Source organism: Cynocephalus volans, unplaced genomic scaffold (genome assembly GCF_027409185.1).
Source record: "Cynocephalus volans isolate mCynVol1 unplaced genomic scaffold, mCynVol1.pri scaffold_35, whole genome shotgun sequence".
Lineage (NCBI taxonomy): Eukaryota > Metazoa > Chordata > Mammalia > Dermoptera > Cynocephalidae > Cynocephalus > Cynocephalus volans.
In genome coordinates, this window is record NW_026902463.1 from 4,362,039 (window position 1) to 4,389,163 (window position 27,125).

Sequence of the window (27,125 nt, forward strand, 5' to 3'; positions counted from 1 at the left end):
GTTTTTGCTGTCCCTAAGTGATTAACTGGATTGTCTTGGCTTCTGTAACCAGCTGGCAGGAGGCCTCGCGAAACCCTCTCCCTCCTCACACTAGGAGGAAACGTGTGTGACTATATGATTTTCTTGCCTGTGTGACTATGTGCCTTTAATAGACCCTTTCAATTTAAACTCAGGGCTGTTCTCTTACCAGAATATCTGGAGAGACAGTTGCCGGTAAAGACCCCCTTTTAAAATTCTCATTTGAGCGTTCTGGTTCCTTTTCCGTGCGACAGCCTCACCACAAGTCCAGCTGCGGAGAGACTGGGATCCAGGGTGATCAGATTCCCACGGGGCAGATTTCCACTGGCTGCTGCCAGCCCAGCACTGTGGGAGTTGGTGTTTAGTGGGTGCAGAGTCTCAGTCTGGGAGATGAGAGAATTCTGGAGAGGGACAGTGGTGATGTTTGCACAGCAGTGTGAACGTGCTCAATACCCCTGACCTGGACACTTAGATGGTCAAGATGTTCAGTTCTATGTTACGAATGTTTCACCACAATAAAGATTATTCCTTAGAGAGAGATACTGACGGGTGCACTGAGAGATGGGCTTAGATGGGGCCCACTTGGGTTGGGCCCCAACCTTAAGCCATGCAGCTTGCGTGGCGCCGTGGCTGGGCGCTCGCAGGCGTCAGTGGCATGGCCAGGGAGGTCAGTCCCCAGCCCAGGATGGCGCAGGCAGCAGAAAGGCGTCCTGGCGAGGGATCATCCCGGGGCTGTCCAGGGCCAGGGGACCCTCGGGCTGCAGCAGCGAGTAGGACTAATGGTCCCAGAGGGAGCGCGGCTGTGAGGGCGTCGTGTCCATCCATATTCGGGTGGCCACACGGCAGAGAGCAGGTGTCCTCGAGAGCCCTCCTGACCGACGGGCGGAGCAGCGGACCCTGGGACGCGGTGCGTGCGGCCCGTCTCGGGACCCTGCGGGCCGGGTCCACACAGCTGTGGGGCGGCGAAGCCTGGAGCCCGGGAGCCCGGGGCTCGCAGCCGCACCGCAGCGTGAGCCCCGGGGACGTGCGCCAGGCGCGGTCCGGGGCGGGAATCAGGACGGGGAGGGAGCCAAGTAGCGAAAGGGGCAACCGGGGTGCCGCCCAGGGCCAGGCTCTGCCAGAGGCTGCGCGACGCCCGCCGTGAGCCTCCCAGCGCCCGGGCACCGCCGCGCGCCCCAGGCCACCTGCTCGCCGGGGCCCAGCAGCCGCGCCGCTCCCCCCGTCCAACGCCCCGCTCTCTGCCGGCGCCACCCGGCCCACCAGCCACACCCGCCACACCCGCCACACCCGCCACACCCGTCACCGCTCGGCTTCACTCGGCTCCATCCGGCCCACCCGCCACCGCTCGGCTCTACCCGCCACCGCTCGACTTTACTCGCCACCGTCCGGCTCCGCTCGGTCCCATCCGCCAGCATTCGGCTCAGATGGCAGCCTGAGGGTGGGGTGCAGGTGTAGGTCCTGCAGAGCGACAGCTGAGGGGCAGGTGTAGGTGCCGCAGAGTGACAGCTGGGGTGCAGGTGTAGGAAGTGGGCAGCTGGCAGACAGGAGGTTTGCCCCTACTTTATCTGGTTCCCGAGTGTCCCCCTTGTGACCGCATCCTTCACCCTCTCCACGAGCCAGATGGAGCCTGTCAGCAGGTGGGAAGCCGAGCGTGCAGGGCGTCAGCAGTCCAGGGGATCTGCCATCACCGGACAGGGGCTACCTGAGCAGAGCTTGAGCCACGACGCCAGGTGTAGCGGATTGAATCGTGCCCCCCCAAAACTCATTGCAGCTTGAATTGTGTTCCCCAAGTTTTATGTATTAGAAACTTGGCCCCCACTGTGACTGTTAAGAGGGTGAGAAATCCTATTAGGATAATTGAAAGGAGGAGCCTTAAAGAGGTGATTGGATTGTAGGACCGTGCAGTAGTGAATGGATTAATAATGGTGGTCAGGCGTTTGGTTCTGAGGGCTTTAAAAGAAGAGAGAAAGAGTCTGTCTGTCTGTCTGTCTCTCTCTCTCTCTCTCTCTCTCTTGCTTCTCACCATGTGATCTGCTTGTACACACCGGCTGCCTGCCATTTTCCGCCTTGAGTAGAAGCAGCATGAGGCCCGCGTCAGATGCAGCTGTCCCAGAATCCTGAGCCAAATAAACCTCTGTTCTTTATAAATTACCCAGTCTCAGGTATTTCTGTTATAGCAACACAAAAATGGGCTAATACACCAGGGTCTGTGACTAAATTTTGCCACATATTGGCTGAGTTCTTGGGTAATTTGCCAAGAAATGGAGATTTTTATAATAGTGTGCTTATGTACAAATATATCACTCTGTATCTCTCACTGGATAATTCTCTCATTATATGAATATCTTACTATATAAATATCTCAGCACATATAGCTCACTGTATGTATCTCTCACCATATGAATATCTCACTATAACTATGTCACTATATATTTCTCTCACTATATATATCTCTCACTATATATCCCTCACTATATGAATTCCTCACTATATATATATATCTCACTTTATATCTATCACTGTATATCTCACACAATCAAACTCTGCTCTCTTGTTCTTTTCCATCTATCACAGTATTATCGATGTCACTGGCTGCTTCTGAGTTTATGTGGGTTGACACACATGGAGTTTAGGACAAGGTAAGGCAGATGTGCTCAGTGTCAGCTCTCTGAAAGTCATCAGCTGGGGGACACTGGGGTGAATTCTGAGATGTGTGATGGTTCCTGCCCACCTCCGGGCACCATGGGTACATTGCTGAGGGTCAGATTGGACAACGGGTAGATTGTGGTGACAAGATCCACCCAGGGGAATGTGGGTGCCCAGACACCTCAATCCCAACACCCGGCATGGTCCTGTGACTGCCATCAATGGCTGCACTTCAGGCGCTCTGGGGATGCTTCTTTTTTCATTCTGGCAAGTTGATTTGAAATTCTTATGTGGTCTTCATAGGATTCAGGGCTACCTGTGATCCATGTGCAGGCCCCTTCTCAGTCTGGCTTCCACTCTCGTCTACTGAAAGGAAATAGGCAATGTAGACAGGGTTGTGATTCCCGGTTGGAAAGCAAGATACAGGAGTTTTGAGAAATGGTTTCAGCTCCAGAGCTGTGTGGCCCCGAGCCCCACCCCAAGACCCCAGGGGGTGGGTTCTGTTGATGGGAACTGCAGGGACAGGGAGGCCAGTATTGCAGGGGTTAGTGTTAGGATTACGCTTCGAGGTTTAGGGCTGGATATCATGGTTGTGGTTAGGGTTGCTTCTCAGGTTACCTCAAACACTTCCTTACCTTGAAAGGGCCCAGGCAAGCGCTTCCTCTACTCAGTCGCATTTTTCTAGGATCCGAATTGGCTCCAGCATTTTGTTTAAGATTCCCCATATGACCTTGTGATGTATCCAATGCAGTCAGTCTCCAGCATGTTGTTTAAATCCTGTAACCCTGAACCAGCAAGTGGATGTTTCGGCAACCTTTGATTTCCTTCCTCAGCATTCTGAGCACAGCAGGACAGCCACGACACTTCTGCAGGGATGACTTTTGGCACTTTTCTTAGAGGACTTAAATGCTGTTTTTGCGACTCTGGGTTTCATCACAACTTCATTGCTTGTGATGCACTTGCCAACTCCAGGTCTGCCTGGCTTTTTCTGTGAACTCACCACCTCTCTGTCTCTCTCTCAACAGCAGAGTCTGATCAGAAATTGGCTCCCACGTTGAATGCTGTATGACAGTCACAGCCCTAAGGGGCACAGGACTTCAAGTCTGGGTCTGTGTCCTGCCCACCTAGCTCCCTTGAGTTGTGCCTAGACAGGGCCTTGAGTCACGTGGGGCACCCAGGCCAGGCAGTGCCCCCGAAGCTCAGAGCCCACCTGGCACAGGATCATCAGCTTTCTCCCCTGTGCCCGCCGGCCTCCCACTGAAGACACACTCAGTCTGTGCAGTGACCTGGTTTTCTTCTCTGTGTGATGGCTCACTCCCAAGAGGGGACAGGGACAGGAGGAGGAGCAGGGGGTGTAGTGCCATCCCCATCTCCCCCCAGCTCTTCTGTGGAACCCTGGCCCTGGATACCAGCCTTTTATACCCCGTCCTGTGTTCCCCAGCTTCAGACAGGTCACAGTGGAGTCCCCAAAATGTTACTCCCATGACTCCATCCATCTACGACCTCCTAGAGCATTCTCCTCCTGAGTCCCCGCCCAGGCAGACTTGTCCCATGACTCCTTCCCTTTTCTAGGCCCCGCCTCCCTCTCCCCCATTTCAGAGACTTAATTTTACAGGTGGAAATTTTGGGACTGGGGGAGAGGACCTATGCAGGAGCATACCCTGATTATATGTAGGGCAGCCTCAAACCCAGATCCCAGCAGTCTCCCCCCGCCCCCCTTTCACTGTTTCCCGGAGCTGGAGGAGGAGGGACCAAGAGCCCACAGCTGGTGAGGGCTCTGTCATTAAAGGGTTTGGGACCACCCCACCACTGAAGCCCTGCTCTGTAAACGTGCCCCAGATCCTGGGGCTGCAATTGCCCCCTCTGCTATGATACCTGATACCCAACCTGATGACTGGACCCATAGAGAAGAAGTTGGGGCCTTGGCCAACTGGTTTCCTGACTCCTTTTCCTTTTCTCTTGAGTTCCCACTCGTGTCTGTGCCTGGCTTTCGCCTCTGAGGCTACAGAGATGGGGGTAACGGGAGAGACCATGGGGCGCTGGTGGGGGTGGTCCCCTCCCGACCCATCCCTGTCTCCATCTCCTCCCCTGGTTCTCTCCCTGGGCCCAGGAGGTGATTTAAGTGGGACTTGGTTCCCGTGAGACCCGGCTGAGAGTCTGAGTTCCCGTGGCCTCCCGGACTCTCTCACCTTCGGAACTGGGGACAAAGTACACAGCCCGTGCTGCAGGTTTGTGTGGGAACAACGTTTATTGGAAAAGGAGGCCAGAAAAACATAGAGGGGAGCCATGTGGGACATGGAGGGGATCTGTACCTGTCCATAGCCCGTGAGCCCTAAAGGAATCCCGGCCCCCCCACATTTTCTGCCTCGTCTCTGGTCATGAAAGTGGAGGGTGTGTTTGATCGCTTACATCTTTTTCGACACTCCTGTGGAAGGCAAGAGGTCAAAAGACGTTCTCTGAAGCCCCCTCAGTGCTGGGGCGTGGAGGTGTGTGGTGGCCACCTCTCTCTCTGTTGAGATGTGGTTTTATTGCTGGGGCTTCTCCCTTGTGTGTGTCCTCTGGTGTAGGATGAGGCCTGACTTGTTACTGAAGCCTCTCCCACACTCTCCACACTTGACTTTTGCAATTCTTGAGATTCCTAACCCCACAAATAATTTGCCTGTGTCCTCTGGATGCACTTTCTGGCCTGTTCTGGACTCTTCTTGAGAACTCCCCATTAGTCCTTTGGGTGGGCTGGAAAATGTGTTTGAAATTCTCCTCTGCTTTGTCCTTTTATATAAGGGGTTGGACCCTTCTTTGACCCCTTGACCTTCAGCCTTGTCATTCCAGCTGTGTGGATCAGAACGTTGCTGCTCCTGATTCTGACCAACTGGATGGAGATTCCCTGGCTGGAGAAGTTCTCTTGCAGATGTCCCTGGGAAGGTCTGAGAGGAGTGATTGTGTTCCACATGTTGCCTGAGGAATTTCTGACTGGAGAAGGCCAGAGGGCTTGAAGAACATGGGTGGATCTCTGGCTTTTGTTCTGCTGAAAGAGGAAGTTTTTGGTTAGGCAAGATGTAGACAACACTGTCTGGGACATCTGCTTTGTTGTATGGTAAGGCCTGCTCCCCTAATCATTCCTCATGTGGTAACGCCTGCTGTCTCCCACCGAGTGTTCCTTTACAGTCTTTTTTCATTCCATTTTTGTTCTCTACATCTTCCTCAGAAACCCAGAAATCCTAGGTCAAGGGCCTTGTCTATGTATCAGCCAAACCAGGGACCTTCAGTAGCATCAGAGGCAGCTTCAGTCTTTATACAGAAGGAACTGCAGTGACTTTGCCACACACACTACAAGTATCTTCTGGGTCATATCATATCGTCTTCTCCCCCTAATCTCTGGGTACTTTTCCTGATAGAGCATCTGCAGCTATTTTATTCTACTGAGAAATAATAACTGACTTTGGATTACATAGATGGGGATAGATTTTGGATGTGTTGAACCCTCAAAACTCATGTGAAATTCTGATCCCCAATATGGCAGTGTTGGGAGCTGTTTGAGTCATGGGGGGAAGATCCCTCATGAATGAATTAATGTTCTCCCTGGAAGGTGGCAGTAGTGAGTGAGTTCTCACTCTATTAGTTCCAATGAGAGCTGGTTGTTTAAAAGACCCTACCACCTCCCCCATCTCTCTTTCTCATGCTTCCTCTTGCCGCTTGTACGTGCCAGCTGCCTGCCACTTTCCACCATGAGTAGAAGCAGCCTGAGGCTCATGCCAGATGCAGCTGTCCCAGTATCATAAGCCAAATAAACCTCTGTTCTTTATAAACTATCCAGTCGCAGGTATTGTGTTATAGCAACACGAAAAGGAGCTGTTATGGATGGACTCATCCTTAGTGACTTTTCTTATGAGGGAAAAGGGATCTATAAAGTCAGGAACCACTTCGTCTGGAGATGCACAAATGTAGAAGGCAGTGTAGAGTAGTGGTTAAAGAACACTGAATTTGAGTTTCCCCCGTCAAAGACATTTAATTGAGGACTCTTGTGTACCTGGTTCTCCATCAGGAAGTGGGATTCAGAGTGGTCCAGTCCCCCTTGAGTAAACGACTCTGGTTCCTGCTGCCTAAACTAGATTGTGAATTGCTTCTCTCTCTGTCCACAAATCATAAAATGAAAATATGTCCTTCCTTGGGTGACACGCCAAATATTCCTACTTGAGTTATTTCATTCAGTCTTAGGCCATTTCAAATTTAATAGAAAGTTCTGTTTTAATTATATCCCTAATCAGACTTCTTACCTCCTGACTCCCACCTTTATCCAAACCACCATCCTCTCTTACCTGGAGTCTAAAGTGGACTCTGATGGGATTACCCACTGCAGTTTATTTTCTGAAAATTAACCAAAACTCCACAATTGTTTCCATCTTAGGAAAATCCCCAGTTTCTGGGCAGGAATCATGGGCACTACATGTCCAGGCTTCTGTGTATCTCTCTGACCTCTGCTCTCTTCTCTGCTTCCTTCACCTGGGTGGTCTCAGCCATTTCTCAAACACCCTCACTCTCTCCTGCCTCAGGGCTGTTGCACGAGCTGCTCCCTCTGCCTGGAGTCCTTTGCCCACAACTCTGCACCTCTCAAATGTTATGTCCTGAGAAGAACCTTCCCTGACCGTCCCTTGTCACACCCTCCCTCCCCTCATGATGATCTCTAGGCTCTTTTCTGGATTAGTTGTCTTGAAAGCACGAATCACTGTCTGATATGCACATGCCTGTGCGTGTCTGCGTGTTTCCTTAATTCACGTGTCAGCTGCTCAAGAGCACATATTCTGATCATCCTGTTCTGTGTGTATTTCCTGTTCCTGGAACATCGTCTGGCACAGAGTAGGAATTCACGTGACAACTAATTGAAATAATAAATGAATGAAAAACAACATATGCATGTTATTTAGGAATATGGAAGAAATTAAGAAACAATTAAAAGAGCCAGATGAAACTGCCTTGATAAAAGAGCTGGTAGGTGCTTGAGACTTGTTCTTTGTCTCTAAGCCCGTCAGGACTATATGTTGTTATATATTTTTCATATAAAAAGTTAAAAAATAAAATAAGAACAGAAATTTCAAAATATAAATTGTCCCTAAGAGTCAAAGGCAAATGAAATGAATCCTTAATTTCAGAAGCACCTGATTTGAAATTTTTCCATCTTTCGACTGCATTTTACTCTACTTAAGAGTTGTACCATGAAAATTCCCAAGGAGAATTCTTTCTCTTCTGTTCTATTTAAAGAATAATAGTGGTGCCCACCTCTCCCTGCTGTGAGCTCTTTCTTCCACTTGCTGTCCCGCTTGATACCCAGCTCCTGGCCATATTCATCCCCGTACCAGACCAGCAGTTGACAGCCCGGCCTGATGACCTGGCAAGTTCGATAGAAGATCTGCCCGTGGTATTGAAAGGCCACCAGGTTCTGCTCCTCATCATCCCGGGCACAATTCACATACCTGGGGTTGAGGCAGACAAAGGGACAGAAAATAACAGGCAGTGAGTCTCCACTACCTGCCAGGGCCATGTTGGGCTTGTCACCAGATGGTCAAGGCCCCCATGCTGTGACGGACCATGCCGTTACCCTCCTCCAGGAACCTGCTGTTCATACCTAAGCCTCTTTCTCCAAGTCCTGCTTATGGTGCTCATCCTGCCTGGAATGCTTTTCCCCCCCTTGCCTACTTATCCATTCTTCAAAGCCCAATTACAGACTTACCTCCACCTTGATTGGCCATAAAACACTGACTTCTCACTTCTCTAAACTCTGAATCGATTTCTGCTCATAGCACAGAATTTGGTGTTTGATCAATCATGTACTCCGCTTCTGGATTAGCACACATCATTCTTTACTCACCCCAAGTCTATCTTCTTTTAAGAGACCTTTCTCTAATCTCCCATAGTTTACCTAGGTGCCATTCACCTGCCTCCCTGGGTTCCCATAGAAACTTAGAGGTCCCTTTGTCCTAGCATGGAAATACAGAATAATAACAGCATGTCCATATTCATATCTTCTAATAAAATGAGAGTCCCTCATGGAAAGGGGCTGGTCCATGCAGCACAGAGGCCCGTGACCACCCTGCAGCTCACTTCTCAGGCTTCAGGTTTTAATTTCATTGAAGCTGGCAAGATTTCCTGCCCTCACAGATTAAATGTCCCTTGTTTTAGGTTGTCTTGGCCTTGTGTACTTCTCCTATAATCAAATGTTTCACATCTCCGCGCAATAGTCCTCCACGAGGGCATGGGTTGTGTGATCTGTTCATGTGATGTACTCCATTTTCTAAACAAGAATATAGTAAGTGCTTAATAAATGCTGATTAGATCAATTAAAGTGCGAATCCAGCATCCCCAATGAATCTAGGCTCCTCAGCGTTTATTCTGGTGCCCCAATTTTGTCTATCATAGAGATTTAGTTTTTTCATAAAAGAAATGGTAATATTTATATTTTATCTCTTTTTTCCTGGATGTACATAATATGAAAGAACATTGTAAGGAGAACAGAGAGTGTAAAAACCATCGAGGGAGGCATGCTGAGGTGGAAAGAAGCCGAGCTTGAGAGAGATGAGTGTCCCTGCTGGAACCCGAAACCTATTGGCCTTACCTCATCCAGTTGGCCCGAGATTTGTCCTTTCCATCCACATACTCATAGCAGTTTCTCCCCTTGGTGATCTGAATTTCAGAAAAATAAGTTAGTCATTTTTGGTTTGAGGGGCAGGTAATAATCAGAATTATTTTATTGTACTGTCATCGATGCATTTTGAGCCTGCATGGATTCAGCCGCCAATGGTGGCACATGCTGTGTACTCCTCAGCATCATCTACACATCTGAGTTGATTTGTCCAGTCAGAGCTGAGGCCCCATAGGGAGAATGCACTTTTTCTGTCTCTGTGCCACTTTTCTCCCACTCACCCACTGACCTTTAAATAGGAGTTCCAGGTTCATGCAAAGACCACTAAGTACACAGAGCTAACCATGTTGCCAGTATCCATGTTCTAGCATGTAGAAGGTGATGTCCCACCAAAGGCACAGAAGGGATATAGGAAGCCAGAAGATGGGGTAAGATAGGCCCTTCTCACCATCCAGGAGTAGCCACTGTTGGCTGCCTCTTCATCTTCTGTGATCTGGCCCTCAAAGGGGCCAAAGTGCAGACCCAGTGGAAGATCGGATGCCTCATTCCATACTCCAAGCCCGGCCTCAGGGATGCCCGACGGCCCAATTCTCAGCCCAGGGGGCAAAGTGAGGGCTGAGCGGTTGGGATGCCCCTTGTCCACTGCACTGTCCTTTACAAATGTAGGGGGTCCATGAGCCACACAGCTGTCGATGAAGAAGTCCTGGCATTTCTCACAATCTGGAGGCGAGAGCAGCAGGGATTTGGAAAAGTATAGTGCATGTTCCTGGATATAAAGAGCTTCAGAAAGAGCCCAGCAGTTACATAATTTAGCCTCAATCCTGTATCCCAAGCCACCAGAGTAAAGGAATGATTTGGGGTCAAACAACAAGATAAAATTATTCTACCGGGATATAGCCTTCTCCATGAGTGGGCCAAAAGGGTCACTTACACAGGTAGTCATCATCCTGAGGCTCATCGGCCTCTTTGTATGACCGACCCTTTCTTTCTCGCAGGCTGTACACCTTCACTTCAATCTCCTTTCTCTCGAGTTCTACATTGGAGAAGAGTAAGTGAGTGAAGTTAGGAGTCTGGAGTGTTTGTTTCTGTTTTTTCAGAAGATGTGAAATCTCTTACCATCAAATTATTATCTATCCTTCTACATACTCTGGCTCCCCACCCCTTCAGTACCTCTTAACTATTATTTCAGAGAGACTAAGACTCCACACTGACTACAGATGCATAAGTCAATTTTAGTTTCTGGATTCCCATGATCAGATTGAACCTCCCAAACTTTCTACTTACAAAACAGTTCATTCATGCATTTATTTATCCACAAAATATTTGTTGAGGGTGCATTACATATTAGGCATGGAACAAAGGCATGGATGTACAATAAGAAAATGTGGTCTCTATTATCACAGTTGTATGTATCAGTTCTTTTATATTTAATTTAATGCTTTTAAAACATATATGAGCTATATGTGTTTATCTTCATTTTACAGATTAGCTTTAAGGAGTGCAGAGAATTTATAATGTCTGCCCAAGGCCCTAATGATTCTGCGTGGATTAAAACAAGCGTGTGACTTCAGAGTTGGTGTTCCCACATGCTATTCAGTACAGTACCTACCTTCTGGTCTCAGCATAGTCCAGCTTAAGTGCAGGCCTATTGAAAGTCTACGCCACGTATCTAGACCATACTCACCAACTTTTCTAAAGGACCTAGAGGGGATAAAGTCCCCAAATTATTTTCTCTTACCCAATTTTTGTCTAGAGTGCCGTCTGGAGGTACTTTCTTCTGCAGGAGGGGACACTCGTTTCTGGGCCTTCTCTGAGTCACTTGTGTTCAGGAAATCTGTTGTTCCGGGCAATTTCTTCAAACTAGATTCATTACTTAACAGTGCCCTGGACATTCCCTTTAATGTGAGAGTCACATATTAAAAACCAACATACATTTATTTAGTTTCTTAGGGCTTGCAACATGTATTCACATGTAGCAGTTTTGTTCAACAGTCCCTTGAAAAACCTGGAGTGTCTGAATACCAGAGAGAAAAGGAAAGGCCTGATTGGGTAGTGACTCCAGGACTAGAACCCATGTCTTAAGACTCTTTTTTTTCAACTTTCTCTATATACGTGAGAGTGAGGGAGGGAGAATATTTTGGAATACTAGCAGGAGACTCAACCAGGTCTGTGAAAGAAGGAGGTAGGGGCTTATAGAGAAAAAGAGGGGATCTTCTATGAACTAGTAGACTTTTGATGGAAAGAGAAATGTAGAAAAGCACAGAGGGTACAACACACATCTAGAAAATGAACAGTGAGGTTGGGAGGAGAAGAAACAGTTGGTATAAATGTATGCAGACAACTAAGAAAGTCATGCTAAGAGTTGCAAACTGCCATAACCAGGAAGAAATATTTAACTTTGGAATTGAATGAACTGGTTCCTGTACCAATTCTACTTAAGGAAGGGTGTACTATTAGTTAATTCTACTCAGCTTTCTGATCCACAAATTGGCATGCATTCTCATTCTTAATGGTATAGTGAACATGAAATGCAATAATGTTCACCAAAGTGTTTTGTGAGTTGTTAAATACAGTGCAAACATGAGATTAATAATTTCTCTTATAGTCCTGACATCGATTTACCTCCTCAACCATCTCTACAGTTGAAATCTAATTCAAAGATATTATCTTCAGCATTACTTGACCCTTTTACACGTATTTTAATTTGCAAAACTTGGAATCATTCAGAAAACATTCAGGGGGCCCTCAGGGGCTCTAAGCCTCGCCTGGGACTCCTGAGAAAAATCGGGTATGGACCATGCTCTCAAAGAGCTCACAATACAGAAGCAGCAGGCTAAATAAATGATTCGAAACAGCATGACATTTGCCTAATTTGGGCCCAGAGAAAGGAGTAGTTACTTCTTCCTACAGGGAGGAGAGTTTAAAATCAGTACCAGGATGCATTTCTACTGGATAGTGTAAAGTACATGAAGTGCTAAGTCATTTTCCTATCTGTTGTTTCTCAGTCAAACCTCAAACTTCTCAGGGCCTGGAGCAACTTTCTCACATCTGAATGTATCCCTTGTGAGAGAGTAGGAACTTTCTCCGTCTTTCTCTGGGACCGTGCGCAGTGCAAATTGACTGTATATTTGCAAGTTTCCCTCAGAGTGTCTTAGCGTATCTCTCACTTAGCACAGCAGACAAGAATTAGGTTGAAATAATCAGTCCGATGAATAATGTAAAGGTGTCCGGGTAAGGCAGCATGAACTTTACAAAACACGAAAGTTTTAATGAGCTTGTAAGTACTTTAGAGAATGAAGGAGTATTGGATTAGACTGAACCACTACTGACTGTGATCTCAAACATTTCTGTAGCTCTGTTTTTTCATTCACAAAATGGTTATAGTTATAGTTGTAAGGTTTGAGTGAGTTTATTCATGTAAAATGCTTAAAATAAAGTCTGAAATATTGCAAAAATAAAACGAGTGGTAGTGATTATTGTTGCTCTTCTTATTAACTCTTAAAATGATGATGTCAGACATTGTGCTGAAGAGATCAGAAAAGAAAGGCAGCAGTCCTAGGATACTCTGCACATTCTCCTTCCCTTCCATGTGTTTGGATCTTCCATGAGGAAGATTGACTTGTCGATAGGATTTTTCAGTTACTCACCTTCTGGTGTTTACTCTGTCCCACTCTGAAGGCCGCCCGAGGAGGTTTGACTAAAAGGTGATGAGAAATCAGTGTTTTGGTCGGTAAATATTTCCCAGCTCAGAAGATTCTCATTAGGGACAGAGAATTCTGAACTAGAGTGACAATTCCAAGTATTATCCACGGGTGATTTGAAAACGGTTTCTGAAGTAACATTAAGACATTTGCTTCTATTGGAGGCATTGCTAATTTTCTTAAAATGTTTTTTTTTTTTTTAAATTGAATCCTGTATCTTGGTGTTAACACCACACTCTCACCAACTGAGGTAAATGGTCACCCACGACAAAGCAAAGAAAACAACACCAAACCTCATCTCTGCTTCTTCTTGTGTTCACAAGGTTTCCATTACATTTATCTTTTAAAAAATGAATTGGCTTAACTTTCATGGAAAAACGCTAAACAAAACCACACAATGGAGGAAAGGACAGTCTCTTCAAGAGACGGTATGGCGAAAAGTGGATCGCCATATGCAAAAGAATGGAGATTGACCCTTATTTTACACTACATACAAGAATAACATCAAAATAGATTAAAGACCTTAATCTAACACCCAAAAGTATAAAACTCCAAGAAGAAGACATAGGAGAAAGCTTCAAGAAATCGAATTTGGCCATGATTCCTTGGAAATGACACCAAAAGCATCAGTGACAAAAGCAAAAATAGACAAAGAGACTATGTAAAGTCTGAAAACTTCTGAGCACTGAAAGAAAAAATCAGTGGAGTGAAAAGGCGACCTACAGAATGACAGAAAATATTTACAAACCATATGTCTGAAAAAGGCTTAATACCTAGAATATCTAAAGAACTCCTACAACTCAACAACAAAAAAAACTCAGTTAAAAAATGGGTGCTATGACTGGATTTTGCTCCTCCAAAATTCATATGTTGAAATTCTAATTCCTGGTGTGATAACATTGGGAGATGGAGCTTTGGGGAAGTAATTAGGGTTAGATGAGTTCATGAGGGTGGGGCCCTCAGGATGGGAATAGTGCTTTTACAAGAAGAGGAAGAGAGAGATTCCCCCCAAGAGGTCGAAGCAACCTAAATATCCATCAACAAGTGAATAGATATAGAAAATGTGGTATATAAATACAATGGGCTATTATTCAGCCTTAGATCATAAAGAAACCCTGCCAGTGCTATGACGTGGACAAACCTTGAAGACATTTTGATAAGTTAAAGAAGCCAGTCACAATAAGACAAATATGGCATGGTTCACTTATATGAGGTATCTAAAGTAATCAAATTCATAGAAACAAAGTAGAATTGTTGCCAAGAACTGGGGCAGGAGGAAATGGTGTGTTGTTGTTCAACGGGTGTAGCTTTAGTCATGCAAGATGAAAAAGTTCTAGCAGTTTCTTGCACATCAGTGTGTATATAGTTAATAATATCAAACACTCAAAAATTGTTAGGAAGGGTAAGTTGCCGTTGTGTGATTTCTCATAAGAAATCTCAAAAGGAAAAAAAAAAAAAAATTCTTGTAGAAATCCCACAAGATTTCTCGATAAGAGACGATAAAGTGACTAAGGTGGGGATCAACTGAGTGCAGATAACGATGTATGACAAACCATGGGGTTAGTCATGTCTTCTTCTAAGACCGTTGATCCAGTGACTGACCTATTAAGACATTAGGGTTAGAAAGCTTTTTGGTGGATTTACAGTTCAATGAAAGTTTAGTTAATTTCCCGCTGATTAATTAACAATGTCTAGCAAAACCAGTCTTTCTTTTATTACTTTAAAGAATGATAAACTTTAAACATATAGAACAGTGTGGAGAATAATGCTGGAAAACCTATAAATCCATCACCATCCAGTCCTATTTCAACATTCGGACACAGCTGATGGAAATGTTTTCATTTCGACTTTTTATTTCAAAATTCAAAAATAGACATAAAACAGACAAAAGAGCTAACTATGACGCAGTGAAGCCACCTGCCAGCCCTTCCTCCTTCTCTTGTGATAATAACTTCTGAGTTTGGTATTTCTTACTCACATTCAGATTTTTATAAGTTTAGCACTTATTACTGTATCTGTAAATAAAATATGTAATTAATTTACAGGTTTAAAACCTTTATATGAATAGCCTCTTACTGAATATAATGTATTGCACCTTGCTTGTTTGTTGAACATTTACGCTTTTGAGAGAACATGGTCTCCTTTGTTAACTCCTGAGATAAAGCCGAGACATCAACCCAGGATGGTTTCAGGAGGTCACTTCTAATTCCTCCTGGCCCCTCACCTTTCTGTCGAGGTGTCCATTCTTCATCAGAATCCTCAGTGTCATCCACATGGTGCTTGGTCTGCCTTTGGTGACACAGGAAAGCTGGTTGAGAGGCTCCGACACCTGGAAAGAAGCCAAATCTTTGTCCTAAAAGGGAAGTGGTGAGAGGAGGAACAAAGGGTGGTGGCAATGGAAAGCACCACAAAGCCAGTGTGGCTCAGCGCGTGCTGGGAGAGTCTTGAACAAGGTCAAGATGTGAGCTCTGCATGACTAGTGCCGATACTCGGCTGTGCACTGACAAAAAAAAAAAAAAAAAAAAAAAAAAAAAGATGAGGAAGAACAAAATTTCCCCTCCAGATTTCTCTCCATACAGAAGGGAACTGTGGGCCCATGCAGCTGCCTAAGAGAGAGCCAAAATAACACGGGGACAGAAGACCTGTTTTATATTTCGCAGGCCGGTCTGCAACCAGCACTTGAAGTTACCTAAATTAATCAGCACATTATCGTTCCTTCTCACATTCCTATAGTGAATTTTCTCCAGTTCTCCCATCTCTGCCCATTCTTCCTTGGAGAAGTATATGGGAATGTCTTTGGAAGCATCTTTAGCCTAGAGAAAATAACATAGTTCATCAGTGATTTACTGCACACATCACAAGATCGAGTGGGGCCTTTCCTTCTGCCTTGTAATCTTAACAATCAGAACATAGGCTGGGGTCTTGGGGTGGTCTCTGTGAAACAAGGATAAAGATGTTCGTTACCTCCCTCCCCAGATTGTGTTCTGTTTGAGAGAACACAGCATTTTCCTAGCTCTCCCCAACACAGAGAGTTTGATTCTTGTCTCCTTTTCTCCCTCATGTCCCAGACAGGACCAATTGTCCCCATTGCATGCACATGCACAGCCAGGGTCACACAGAGTTGCAGGCCACAAGTCTGTGGCCCTCCAGACACCAGCTGCTTGTCACTAGTACCCCCTCTCCATCCTTCGTACAAATCCTGCTTGGAGCTTCGCTCGACTTCCCCCACCTCTCACCATGGGCTTCCACCCTGTTCTCCCTGCATCTCCCTCAGGGTTCTCCTCCGGGGAGCTGTTGGAGCTCATGGTGCCGGGACAGGATGGCAGGCCCTGCTCCACCTCCAAGGTAGAGAAGGTGCCGTGAGTCTCCCAGCTGCAAGGCCAAAGCTCCTGTGGAAAGAGAGGTTGTTGGGAGGGGGCCACAGCCCAGACCGCTGCCCAGAGCCAGGCTCTGTCTTCTCCACTTGGCCAGGGTGTCCAGACCAGGAAGATGTGGGGACCCTGCAAGGACTGGAGGGCGTTGGGGAGGTCTGGGGGCTATTGACGGGATGGGGGGGTCTCTGCTGGCCATCACAGACCACCTAATGTAAGCTGTTTTGTTTCAGTTCCCCTGCATCTTGATGCATCTGAGGAAGCATGGCAAAGGTGACTGAGGGTCAAGGCTACGGGTCTTCAAGGGGATTCCTGAGGTGTGAGGGCTAGGGGAGTCCCATGGAGACCTTGAGGGCCCCTGACTGGTGGGACTCAGGTTACCCTGACCAGCGGGGCTCTCCTCCAGCGAGAGGAAATGAACATTTCTCATAGGAAGGCTTCCGGGATCTCCACCAGGAGATTCTGGAAAAGTCTGGGAGTAAAGCAGCCTGGATCTCTAAGGAGCAGCAATCCCTCAGGCTGAGGAGATTGGGGGTCTCCAAGGACAATGAGATTTGGGGTCTCTCAGGCTGAGGTTCTGGGAGTTTCTCAGGTCGAGGGGATTTGGGGTCTCTCAGGCTGATATTATTTGGGGTTTTTCAGGACAAGATTTTGGGTCTTTCGTGCTGAAGAGATTTGGGATGCTCAGGTTGAGAGGCTTTGGGATTCATCAGGTAAAGTGAATTTGGGGTCTCTCAGGATGAGAGGATGTGGCATTTTTGAGGCTGAGGAAACTCGGGGTCTCTCAGGCTAAGGAGATTTGGGGTCTCTCATTAGGGGGCATTAGGCTCTCTGACACTGACGTTATTTGGGGGTCTTTGAAGCTGAAGGACGTTTCCAGGCTGAGCAGGATCTCTAAGGTTGGGGAAAATTGGTCTCTCTGTGGCTGCGGTATTTAGGGTTTCCCAGGCTGAGGGGGTTGGGGTGCCTTAGGCTGAGGGGAATTGTGATTCCTCAGGCTTAGGGTGTTTGGGCTCTAAGCATTAGAGGATTTGGCGTTCCTGTGGGTGAACGGTAGATTTGAAGGTGTCTGAAGCTCAGGTGCGTCGGTGTCTCAGGCCGAGGGGGTTTGAGGTCAGTCCAGGTTAGCGGATTTGAGGTCTCTTGGGGATCAGGGGATCTGGGGTTTCCCAGGCTGAAATTTGAAGGTCTTGGGCTGAAGGTTTACAAGAGTTTCTTACTGCACGGCAAAGACTTCCCGAGTTCCTGTCAGTCTCCCTGGCTTTCTCCTGCCGCGCGGCCCAACCTGGCTTGGCGCCCGCTCGGATCCTCTCAGGAGGGAGACGACCGTTGAAATGGCCACGCAGCCGCCGGTACCACCAAACCGCCAATCCGAGCTCCCGCCAATAAGCGATCAGGAGGGGATAAAGGGGCAGGGAGTAGGGCGGAACCTAAACCTGTCAGTAATAGGAACCACTTCTTTCCCGCCTGGTGGACGATCCTGACCAAAACCTCAGGCATTCGCCACTCTGGGTACTGCGCATGCGTCAGTCAAGAAGCCTCGAGTCCTGAAGAGCAGTCTCTCAGGTCGTGACCGGCCTTACAGGCTTGTCATGAGGCACATATCTGGCTCTCAGCACTAGCGTAGCCTTGCCCCGCGGTCCTGTCCACAGGGGATCTCAAAGGGGTTAGGGTTAGGAGTTATGTTTTGGGTGAGGGTTAGGGTGAGGGTGAGGGTTACGTTTAGGGTGAGGGATAGTGTGAGGGTTAGTTAGGGTTAGGTTAATGGTTAGGGTTAGGGTGAGGGTTAGGGTTAGGGTGGCTCCAGAGGAGGATCCTACCTGCCACTTCCAGCTCCTTCTCAATTATGTTTCTGCAATGGGGAAAAGAGATAAATCTCCTGAAAACAGTGACTGATGTAGCTCCAACCTCTCAAAGAGGTGGACCCTTCCCACAAGTGTGGGCTGTGTTTAGAGACGTCTTCCAAGAAGGACATCATTGGGGAGAGAGTCACTGAACAGGGACACACCTGACAAACACTCTGCAGCCAGGTGGCCAGGATTGGCGTCCCCAATGGAGGGTCAGGTTGGCAGCAAGTGCCTTTGACATGAGGTGCTGAGGGGGACACCCTGCTCTGTGGTCTACCCCCAAAACCCTTAACCCCGTGTCAACCTGAGAAAATCTCCAGACAGAGGACATCCTACAACCATTGGAGCAGAAGAACTACACGCAGTCATAGCCAAGGAGCCTGAGACGTGAGGACTTTACGTATTTGTTTCTTCTGGGCATTGGGGCAGGAGGCCTTCAGGGAAAGCTAGTGAAATCAAACGAGGTGAGGAGTGACAAGCATGTAACAGTGTCGGCCCTCCAATGGGACAGGTGCCTACACTCACATCACGGGTGGACTGTGGGAAAAGGTGGCCAAGGGCCAGGGGCTACCCACTCCAACATCTGCAAGTTTTCTGAAAGTCTTAAAGTTTTCCAAAGTGAAAAGATTTTTTAAAAGCTTAAGTAACATCCAAACAAACCCCAAAACCTAGACATGAAGACCCTAATCTGTAAGTGGCACCTGTTTCTGGTGGCAGGATTACACGTGGCTTTTATTTTCCTCTCTTCTGTGTTTTCCAGACTTTGCATAAGGAACCTATGTACAGATACTTTTAAAATGAAGAAAAGCATCCTTTAAAACATGAAATCATTTACAAAAAAATTTTTTAAGATTTTTCAGAAGGATTAAACAGCTGGAAGCTTTGAATGAGGTGTCAGTGGATGGGTGGTCACACCCGGCACTCACCTTGTCCATGGATCTGGAGGGGCAGAGCCGGTACCTGTGGCCCCGGAGACCAGTCAGGCACTGAGTGGTGGTCCCCGTGTCACACCAGCAGTGGCCTAAGCGAGTCACGGCGGGTAGTGGGTGGGATCCGGACGCAGGGGCGATGGGTGGCCTCAGCAGCCCCCATCCTCAGGTGCCCGTCTGAGACTGCACGCGGGGCAGCTCCTACCCCCACCAGCCTGCAGTGACCGTGCAGGCCATCCACGGGTGTGGGGTTGGGGTCGGACTCACCTCAGCTCTGACGTGTGGCCCGTCCTGCAGGATCTGATTGTCCATGTGAGGGATGTGAGCCACCCCGAGACGGAGCTGCAGAAAGCCAGCGTGCTGTCTGCCCTGCAGGGCCTAGGCCTGCCCGCCCCGCTCCTCGACTCCATGGTGGAAGTGCACAACAAGGTGGACCTGGTACCTGGGTGAGCCAAGGACCCAGTGCCGGCTGAGCATCCCGTTCCCCAGGTGTGGCCAGCAGGCGGGCAGGGGTGATCTCAGGACAGTTCCTCGTTCCCAGCCTGGGGTTTGCCTCCGCCTCTGCCACCTCTTTTCACTCTTCCATGTCCTAACCATCCGGTGGGGCTGGTGTCTTCACCTTGCACCAATTGAAGTGTCACAAGCCGGCTGTGGGTGGGTGACAAGGGGACCCTCTTCTCGACAGGTCATCCCTGAGGCTGAGCCGGGTCTGTGTCCTCTCTGGGTCTGTGTCCTACCCTGGCAGGTACAGCCCCACAGAACCAAACGTCCTGGCTGTGTCCACCCTCCTGGGGCATGGGCTGGAGGAACTGAGAACTGAGCTGGAAGAGGCGGTTTTGAGAGCCACCAGGAGATGGGTCCTCACCCTCCGTGTCCGCCTGGCAGGGGCCCAGCTCAGGTGAGCGGCCTTGGCGGGCGGGAAAGGGTGATGACCTGGGTCCCAGCGCCAGGCCCAGAACTGGGCCTTTGGGTGTTTGGGGAGAGCCACAAAACAGGCAGAGCACCCCCAGCTTTAGATGTGCAGGCATCAGCTGGGATTATTTTTTTTTAATTGATTATGCATATTCATGGAGCACAGAGCTATCCCCTCCTGTGCCCAAGATGGGATGATCAGATCAATACTCTCAGTGTGCCCCTCACCACAAATTGCAGTTATTCCCTGTGTCCCCACCCAACCTCTCCCCAGCGTCCCTCCCCCTGCCCCCCTCCACCCTGGCAACCCTAGGTCTGTTTTCTGACTCTGCAAGTAGCTGGGATGTTTCTGAAAGGACCTGAGCTGTGTTAATGACTCAGCCTGCGTACACCAGGTGCCTAATCTGTGCTCATGGAAATTCTTGGGCTACATGCTGTACCTCCCTGAGCAACACAAGGAGGTCTGAGCAGGGGCTTGGGGGTGACTAGGCTGTCCTCCAGGGTATTTATGCTGAAACTGACCAAATGGGTGGAGGGTCCTCACGGTCTTCATGGAACGTGCTTCTCCGTCCCCAGCTGGCTGTAGAAGGAGGCAACTGTGCAGCAGGTGGACGTGATACCTGAGGACGGGGCAGCCGATGTTACAGTCACCATCAGCAACGCCACCTATGGCAAATTCTGGAAGCTCTTTCTGGAATGAAAAGACACCCTCGGCCAGCGAATCGCATTTTTCCAGCATCAGAGCAGAGCAGGCCACCTCCGCCTGTGTGTGCCTTGGCGTCTGCTGCCAATGACGACACCACGGTGGGGCTGGTGTCACCTCGGAGTGGGCGGCTGGAGTGTCAGCTCTGAAACATCCAGGCCAGCCATCAGTGCGTGGCAAGAACTGGTTTCCCTCTGGGATGTTTCAGTGACGAGGTATTAAAAGCTTTGTTCTGAGGTGCCTCAACTAGCATTTCTAGTTCTTTCAGCGCGTGCTGGGCACCGGGTGTTCACGGACTCAGAGACTGCCCTGCTGTCCCCTTGCTGGTGTCGAGACACAGCCCAGAAAGCTCCCCACAAAGGTAAAAGAGAAAGAAAACAGTTTTATTATTGGAAAAGCAACAAACCAGGAACACCGCTAAGAGATCGCAGAGAAAGAGAGAATCTCACCTTCCTAAATGCAGGTGGATACAGCCCATCACATACACATCCATTGTCTTTACCCAAAAGAAAAGTGAAACTACTTGCATCTTTTCAAGGAGTGGGAAATTACCTCTTAGAGCAAAACTCCAACGAAGGCAGGGAGACAGGGCCCCACTTAATGCTCACGTTGCACAGGAGGCTTCTCAGCTCCTGGAAAGACATTCATGGGATGCACAGCTGGCCCCAGGCTCATTCAGATTTTAAAGTGATCTGCAGAGTCGGAGACACTGAGGGAGCCCTGCGATGGCACGTTTTCCTAAGGAAATGCCTGAGAGAAGTCGGGTAGTGTCCTTTTTCCCTTTTGGCACTAAGGAAAAATAGTATTTTTTTCTTAGGTTTACATTCAACTTATAGTGGTCAGTGTTTTTGAGTTCCAGAATTCAGCATTCAGGGATAAGTTAAAAAAAAAAAAAAAAAAAAAAAAAAACAAAAAGAAATCTGTACCCCTCTCCTGAGTGTGTGAATGGGGTGCGTGTGAATTTCTCCAATGGCGGGCCAGGTGGCCCTGCTGTACACACAGCCCTGCCAGACACACGGCCCCTCCTGTTCCTTCCCACTCCCCCCAGCTCAGTACCTGTCCTTCCCACACCTCTCACAGGTGAGGAGAGTAAGCTCCAGGGCTGGGGCCGTGTCCTGGGACACACAGGTGAGGACAGAGCTTGCACGTGGTCCCAGCTGCACCCTCTGTCTAGCCCTTTGCCCCCAGCCTCACAGGGTGGATGACACGTGCAGGTCGCCCAGGCTTTACTAAGTGGAGCAGAACAGCCCCCTCGTCTGGGACAGGGACCAGTAGGTGAGGAGACCACTGAAGGCCTCAGGACTCGGTGGCTGGAGACGGGTGCTTCCCCCAGCCCATCTGGTTCACTGGGATCTGCTGTGGAGGAGTCACTTCACCGCAACTTTGGAGACTCTCCTGTGGGCTGTGAAGCATCGTGCTTGGGCAGTGCCTCCTGGGGGCTCGTGGGGTACAGCCCACCGCTTGCCAGCCTGTGGCCATCCAGGGGCTGTGCCCACTGTGCTCCTAGGAGCTCTCCCAGACACCCCCTCCTGGGACTTGCAGGGCCAGATGGATCCCGAGACCTCTCCCCATCTGCAAGGCCAGCTTGTCCTCCCAGGTCTGGCTCCAGACTGTGTCTGGTCCTGTCCAAGTCTTCCCTGTCTGGGTGACACAGGAATGGCCGCACGGGGTCTGGTCTCCTGGCTGTCCTCCAGCACCCACCTGGCCACTCTCGTGGTCTCCACCCTGACTCAGACACTGAGGGAGAGCGTGGCCCCCACTGCTTCCTCAGGCACAGCCCAGTGAGAGACCCCCTGTAAGGAGCTCGGCAACACAGGGGCCTTCATGTGGGAAGCGAGAGGGTCTCAGGGAGCCCAGAGGGGAGGGTGGGGGCCTCAGGGAACCCAGGGGACAGGGTTGGGAGTCTCAGGGAGCCCAGAGGGGAGAGGGGGGTCTCAGGGAGCCCAGAGGAGAGGGTGGGGGTCTCACGCAGCCCAGAGGAGATGGTGGGCGTCTCAGGGAGCCCAGAACAGTGGGTGGTGGGCTTCGTGTGGGATAGGCACAGGTGTAGCACCCCATCCTTCCCAGCTCCCAGTGTCTCCAGTCTCCTTGCTTTGCTGCTGGGCCTGTCCCTTCCCAGTTCCTCAATCTGGCTGTACCAGAGCACTGGGGTCCTGAGAACAAACCCCGTTGGGTGGGAGGAAAGCAGGACTCAGAGGAGGGGGTCTGCGTTGGGCTGATCCCCATGGGGGCCCCTCTCCCGGATCTGTCACGTGACGGGTTGCGAGAGAGCCCGAGGTGCACCCGTGCCACATAGATCCCCTTGAAAACGTTATCGGGTAGTGACACAGAAGCTGCACTGTCTGCTATGAAGGCGGGAAGGTGGGCCAGACTCAGCCCTGCACGGGGCTGGCGTTCTGTGCACAGAGCAATGGAGTCCCTCCCCGCCGGAAAGCTCTTTCTGACAGAGCATGTCTCTTTGAACTCAAAAGCTTCAGAAGTTCGTCTTTAAAATTCAATACACAACCTTTACTTAATGTCCCCATGGCGGAGCTTAAATCATGCAAAACTCAAAACTTTGACCCAATCCTTGAGTTTCTATGACAAAAGTAACCTGAGGAGGAGAGAGGCAAGATTTTATTGTTTTCTTTTAACTCTGTGATCTGAAAAAAGTGTTCAATCAAGGTAACATTTTCTAGATTCTTCCCATGGATTATTCTGAAATCTACCAAAATTGTCTTGGCTGTTTCCATGGTCACAAAAACCCATAAAGACATTTGACTTTAATTTCTTTTAATCTCTGGAATTAAACGAGTCATGCTGAATAGCACAGACGACAGAATCATGATACGGGTTTAGTGGAAACACTGGCCAGTGTCACAGACTTATCCTTAAACGTGTTCCTTCATCTCCATCGTGCTCTTCCTGAGCATCAAGCTTTGGGCTGCTGGATCCAGGAAAATCATGGGTCTGAGGTAGCCAGTGGGTGGTGGCCCATGAGTTTGTCCTTCTGGATTTCAGGTACCTTCATAGAATCATCGCAACTGGATACCAAAAGTATAAGCAGATTTTCCTCTGGAGAACGACTAATTGGATTCCAAACAACACACGTCAACGTAGTTTAAAGAATTATTTTTAAGACTATCCTAAGAAAACCTGTCTTGTTCCAGAACATGGACAAACAAGAATCCCTAGCTGGGTACCCTCTTACGAGGGAACTGGAAGACAACTTATGTCTGGTATCCATTATGTGGCTGAGAATTTAAACCACCAGCTCTGAAAAACTAGATGTACAGAAGGAGGTATTTCTGTGATTTTGGGGTTTGTGAAACCTGGACCCCTCAGTATTGGGAAGTGAAGCAAAAACCCACTTGGAAAATGTCACATCACCCAAGGACGGCAGGCCACAGTGGGGGAGTCTCATTTGTACCCGTTGGCCTTTAAGTTTGGAGGTGACCAACTGCCAACACAGGCCAATGCCACTGAAAGAAGAAATTACTACATTAATCAAGAGGATGGGCCCGTCACCGCACATGGGGCTGTGGGGAAAGCCCTGGTGTGTGTCAGGAGGCAGGAAGGGGCGACGGAGAGCCTGGGTCACAGCCTTTGCTGGAGCTTCCACAGGAGGGGAAGGCAGGCTGCGTGGACAGCTCGGGGCTGGTGAGTTTGTAAAACCACAGTGGGCTTCTTGCTGGGGGTCCTCTGCTGGCCTGATACCCAGCCCTGAGGTGACTGAGGGCAGGGAGATACTGGCTGGGTGTGTGACAATTAGGAAAAGGGGCTGCACAGGAGCAGGGTGCTCCTGAGCGGGTCGCTGGCTACCTTCAGGAGTTTGCTGGCCCTGGGAAGGGCAGTCTCTTTTCTCATCTGTAAGGCCCCCAAATGCCAGAGCATCCAGAATTTGAAATAGGAAAATGTAGTTAATAGAGCCGGCCCTGTGATGAAAGGTGCCAAACAGACAAAAATGTAATCTAAGAAAACACAGAACAGGCAGAAACGTTGGAAAACTGACAAACCCACCGTGGCCTTGGAGGAAAGGGAAGAGTTACTGGCAGGCAGAGAGGGTGGGACTGCAGGAAGGACAGGTGGGCTTGCATCTCAGCCGGCAACTGGGGACACCTGGCGGAGGCAGCGCAGCCTCTCACCTGGAGGGAGAGATGGGTGGACAGAGGAGGCCCAGGAAGGTTACTGGAAGTGGCAGGTGAGAGAGAAGACGTGAGAAACAGCTGTGACAGCGAGGTCACAGCATGACTGTGGCACGGGGGCCCAAAATACCTGTGCTGTGCCGCTCACACCTGTGTTCTTACTCCTGCACATAAGAACAGCACAGGGAGGCCCGGGGAACACGTGAGGAGCGTGTGTTCGACACCGATCTCGTACACGGCCCGTCATCCCCATCTGTGTAAGTCCTCAAACATCTCATTAAATTTGTTCCTATGAACAGCTGGAAAAGCCAAAGCAAAACCAGCGAGCACCCAAGAATCCTCTTGGCCTAGGGGAACAGTCTGTGATTTCATCAGAATTAAAAATAGGTAACCCTCGTTCTCTTTTAAAAAAATTTGTTTCTCGGTAGGATTTCAACCCCCTTAGTCCTACTCCGCCAGCATCACAATCGTGAGCACTTTAAGGAGCGCCTTGTCACTATTCAAACGTCACTGCACTGTGGTGCTCTCGAAAGTGGTCAGGTGAAGGACACACTTGAGGGTGGTCATTAGCACCCACGCCACGGCCGCGGTGGTGGGAGAAGCCCACGTTTACAGGTGAGTCGCGTCTTCCTTTGAAGGTGCTGCCGCGTAGTCATCTTTAGCCATCAGCATGTACGTTGACTCCATCCCGCGTCGAAACTGGAGGGTAACGAGGGCAGGTGGCAGGAGGCCATGCTGGCCTCGCCCCAAACTCCCAGACCCCTGCTCTCAGTGGTACTTGGCTGAAACAAGAGCACGATACTTGAAGGATTATGGTTGAATCTTGGAGCCGCCCCGTACTGAGCTTCGTCAGCACCAAAGCAGCTTCTCGTTGAGTCTGATGACGTCACTGACGAAACTGTCCGCGCCGATGAAGTCACCCGCGATGACGTTGGTGCACCGTGAGCCCGGCCCCGGGCACTGCGCTCGGACCCAGGTGCTCAGGTATGGCACTTCGGGCACCGTCATCTTCTGCAGGGACTCACACGGATGCACCAGGATGTATTCCAGGTTCTCCATAAGGTTGATGCCAGCCACAAACAACCCGCCTGAAATAAGGAAGTGGCAGAGCAATTATGCGACACACGCACGCTGCTGCATATGTCCCGTCTCACACTGCCACCGTCACCCGCCTGTCTTCCCCATTACCCATTTCAGAAGTTAGAATTCTGACGGCACAATGCTCAGCAGAGGCCTCATATTATGCAGAGACTTTCCTTCAGAAATACTCTATATTGTCAGTTGGGTTGAACGTTTTAATTTTGGATCTGGGTGAGTGGTAGTGCAGCCTTCAGGTAACTTCTTCAACTGTATTCAATCAGAGTTGTCAGTGGATGTCTTTGTCACCTAGGTGGAGGGTCATTCAGCAGTGTCTGGCTGAGGTGGGTTTCTTGTTGGGATTCATGATCTGCTGTCAGTCAGTGCATAGATGTATACTTTTGTAGCAGTTCCTGGTAGGTCTGTAAAGGGCCACAGGCTCAGCTGAGCCGGAACTATGCCTATGTGAATGATTCCTCCAGCACCTGTCTGGAGGAATGCTGTAAAAACAGAAAGCTGCTATTCAATAACTGTTGAGACCAATGTGAGCCAACAAGCTTTCACCTGAGCCTAGCAGAACTATCGAGGCCTGACTTGGGGAGTGAGTGCTGCCTATGTTCAGATGTTGTGTCTCAGTCCTTCCATCTGTCCTAGTCTCCAGACAGCCTGCACCTTGGTCCCACCTGCATCTGAATGAACATTGCAGAATGCAGTCAGTGCCTTTAGGCAAAGGGACTCAGATTCTCTGGGTCCAGCATAGGAGTCTAGGCTCCAGTTAGCTGGGATTTGGGCCCTACCAGCACCTATGCTACCATGTGTCGTGTTGCAGGGGAGGCAGGAATTCTGTCATGTTAACTGTGGGCTGTGCAGGCACCCATGGGCTCAGCCTGCATGGGCCACGCCAGGCAGACAGTGATTGTGGGGATCTGCTACACTCCAGAGGATTTTCTGCTCAGCCAGTCTGCCTTCTTGCCTGGGGAGAAGGGTGTTGAGTGAGTTCAGAGGCTGGGGTTTAGGTTACTCTGTCTGTCCTAGGCTCCAAGCTGCCTGTGTCCTGGCCTTGCTGGTGCCTATGTGAGCACTGTACAATGCAGGAAGCTCCTCCAGACGAAGGGATCCAAACTTGCCCCTTATAGTTCAGGGGTCTAGGCTCCAAATGGCTG

At 49.2% G+C, this 27,125-nt stretch overlaps 1 protein-coding gene across 1 annotated transcript; it reads right to left on the reverse strand.

The window, feature by feature from the left end:
• Positions 1 to 618: 618 nt before the first annotated feature.
• On the reverse strand, positions 619 to 16,304 carry LOC134369024 (histone-lysine N-methyltransferase PRDM7-like). Its single transcript, XM_063085241.1, has 13 exons — positions 16,229 to 16,304; positions 15,689 to 15,805; positions 15,224 to 15,328; positions 12,946 to 12,995; positions 11,037 to 11,193; positions 10,230 to 10,331; positions 9,747 to 10,018; positions 9,272 to 9,339; positions 7,939 to 8,132; positions 5,466 to 5,686; positions 5,074 to 5,089; positions 1,394 to 1,450; positions 619 to 1,256 (listed from the first exon to the last, which is right to left on the reverse strand). Exons 1-13 carry the CDS (start codon positions 16,302 to 16,304, stop codon positions 619 to 621), a joined length of 2,073 nt encoding a protein of 690 aa, XP_062941311.1.
• Between the last annotated feature and the right edge of the window lie 10,821 nt (positions 16,305 to 27,125).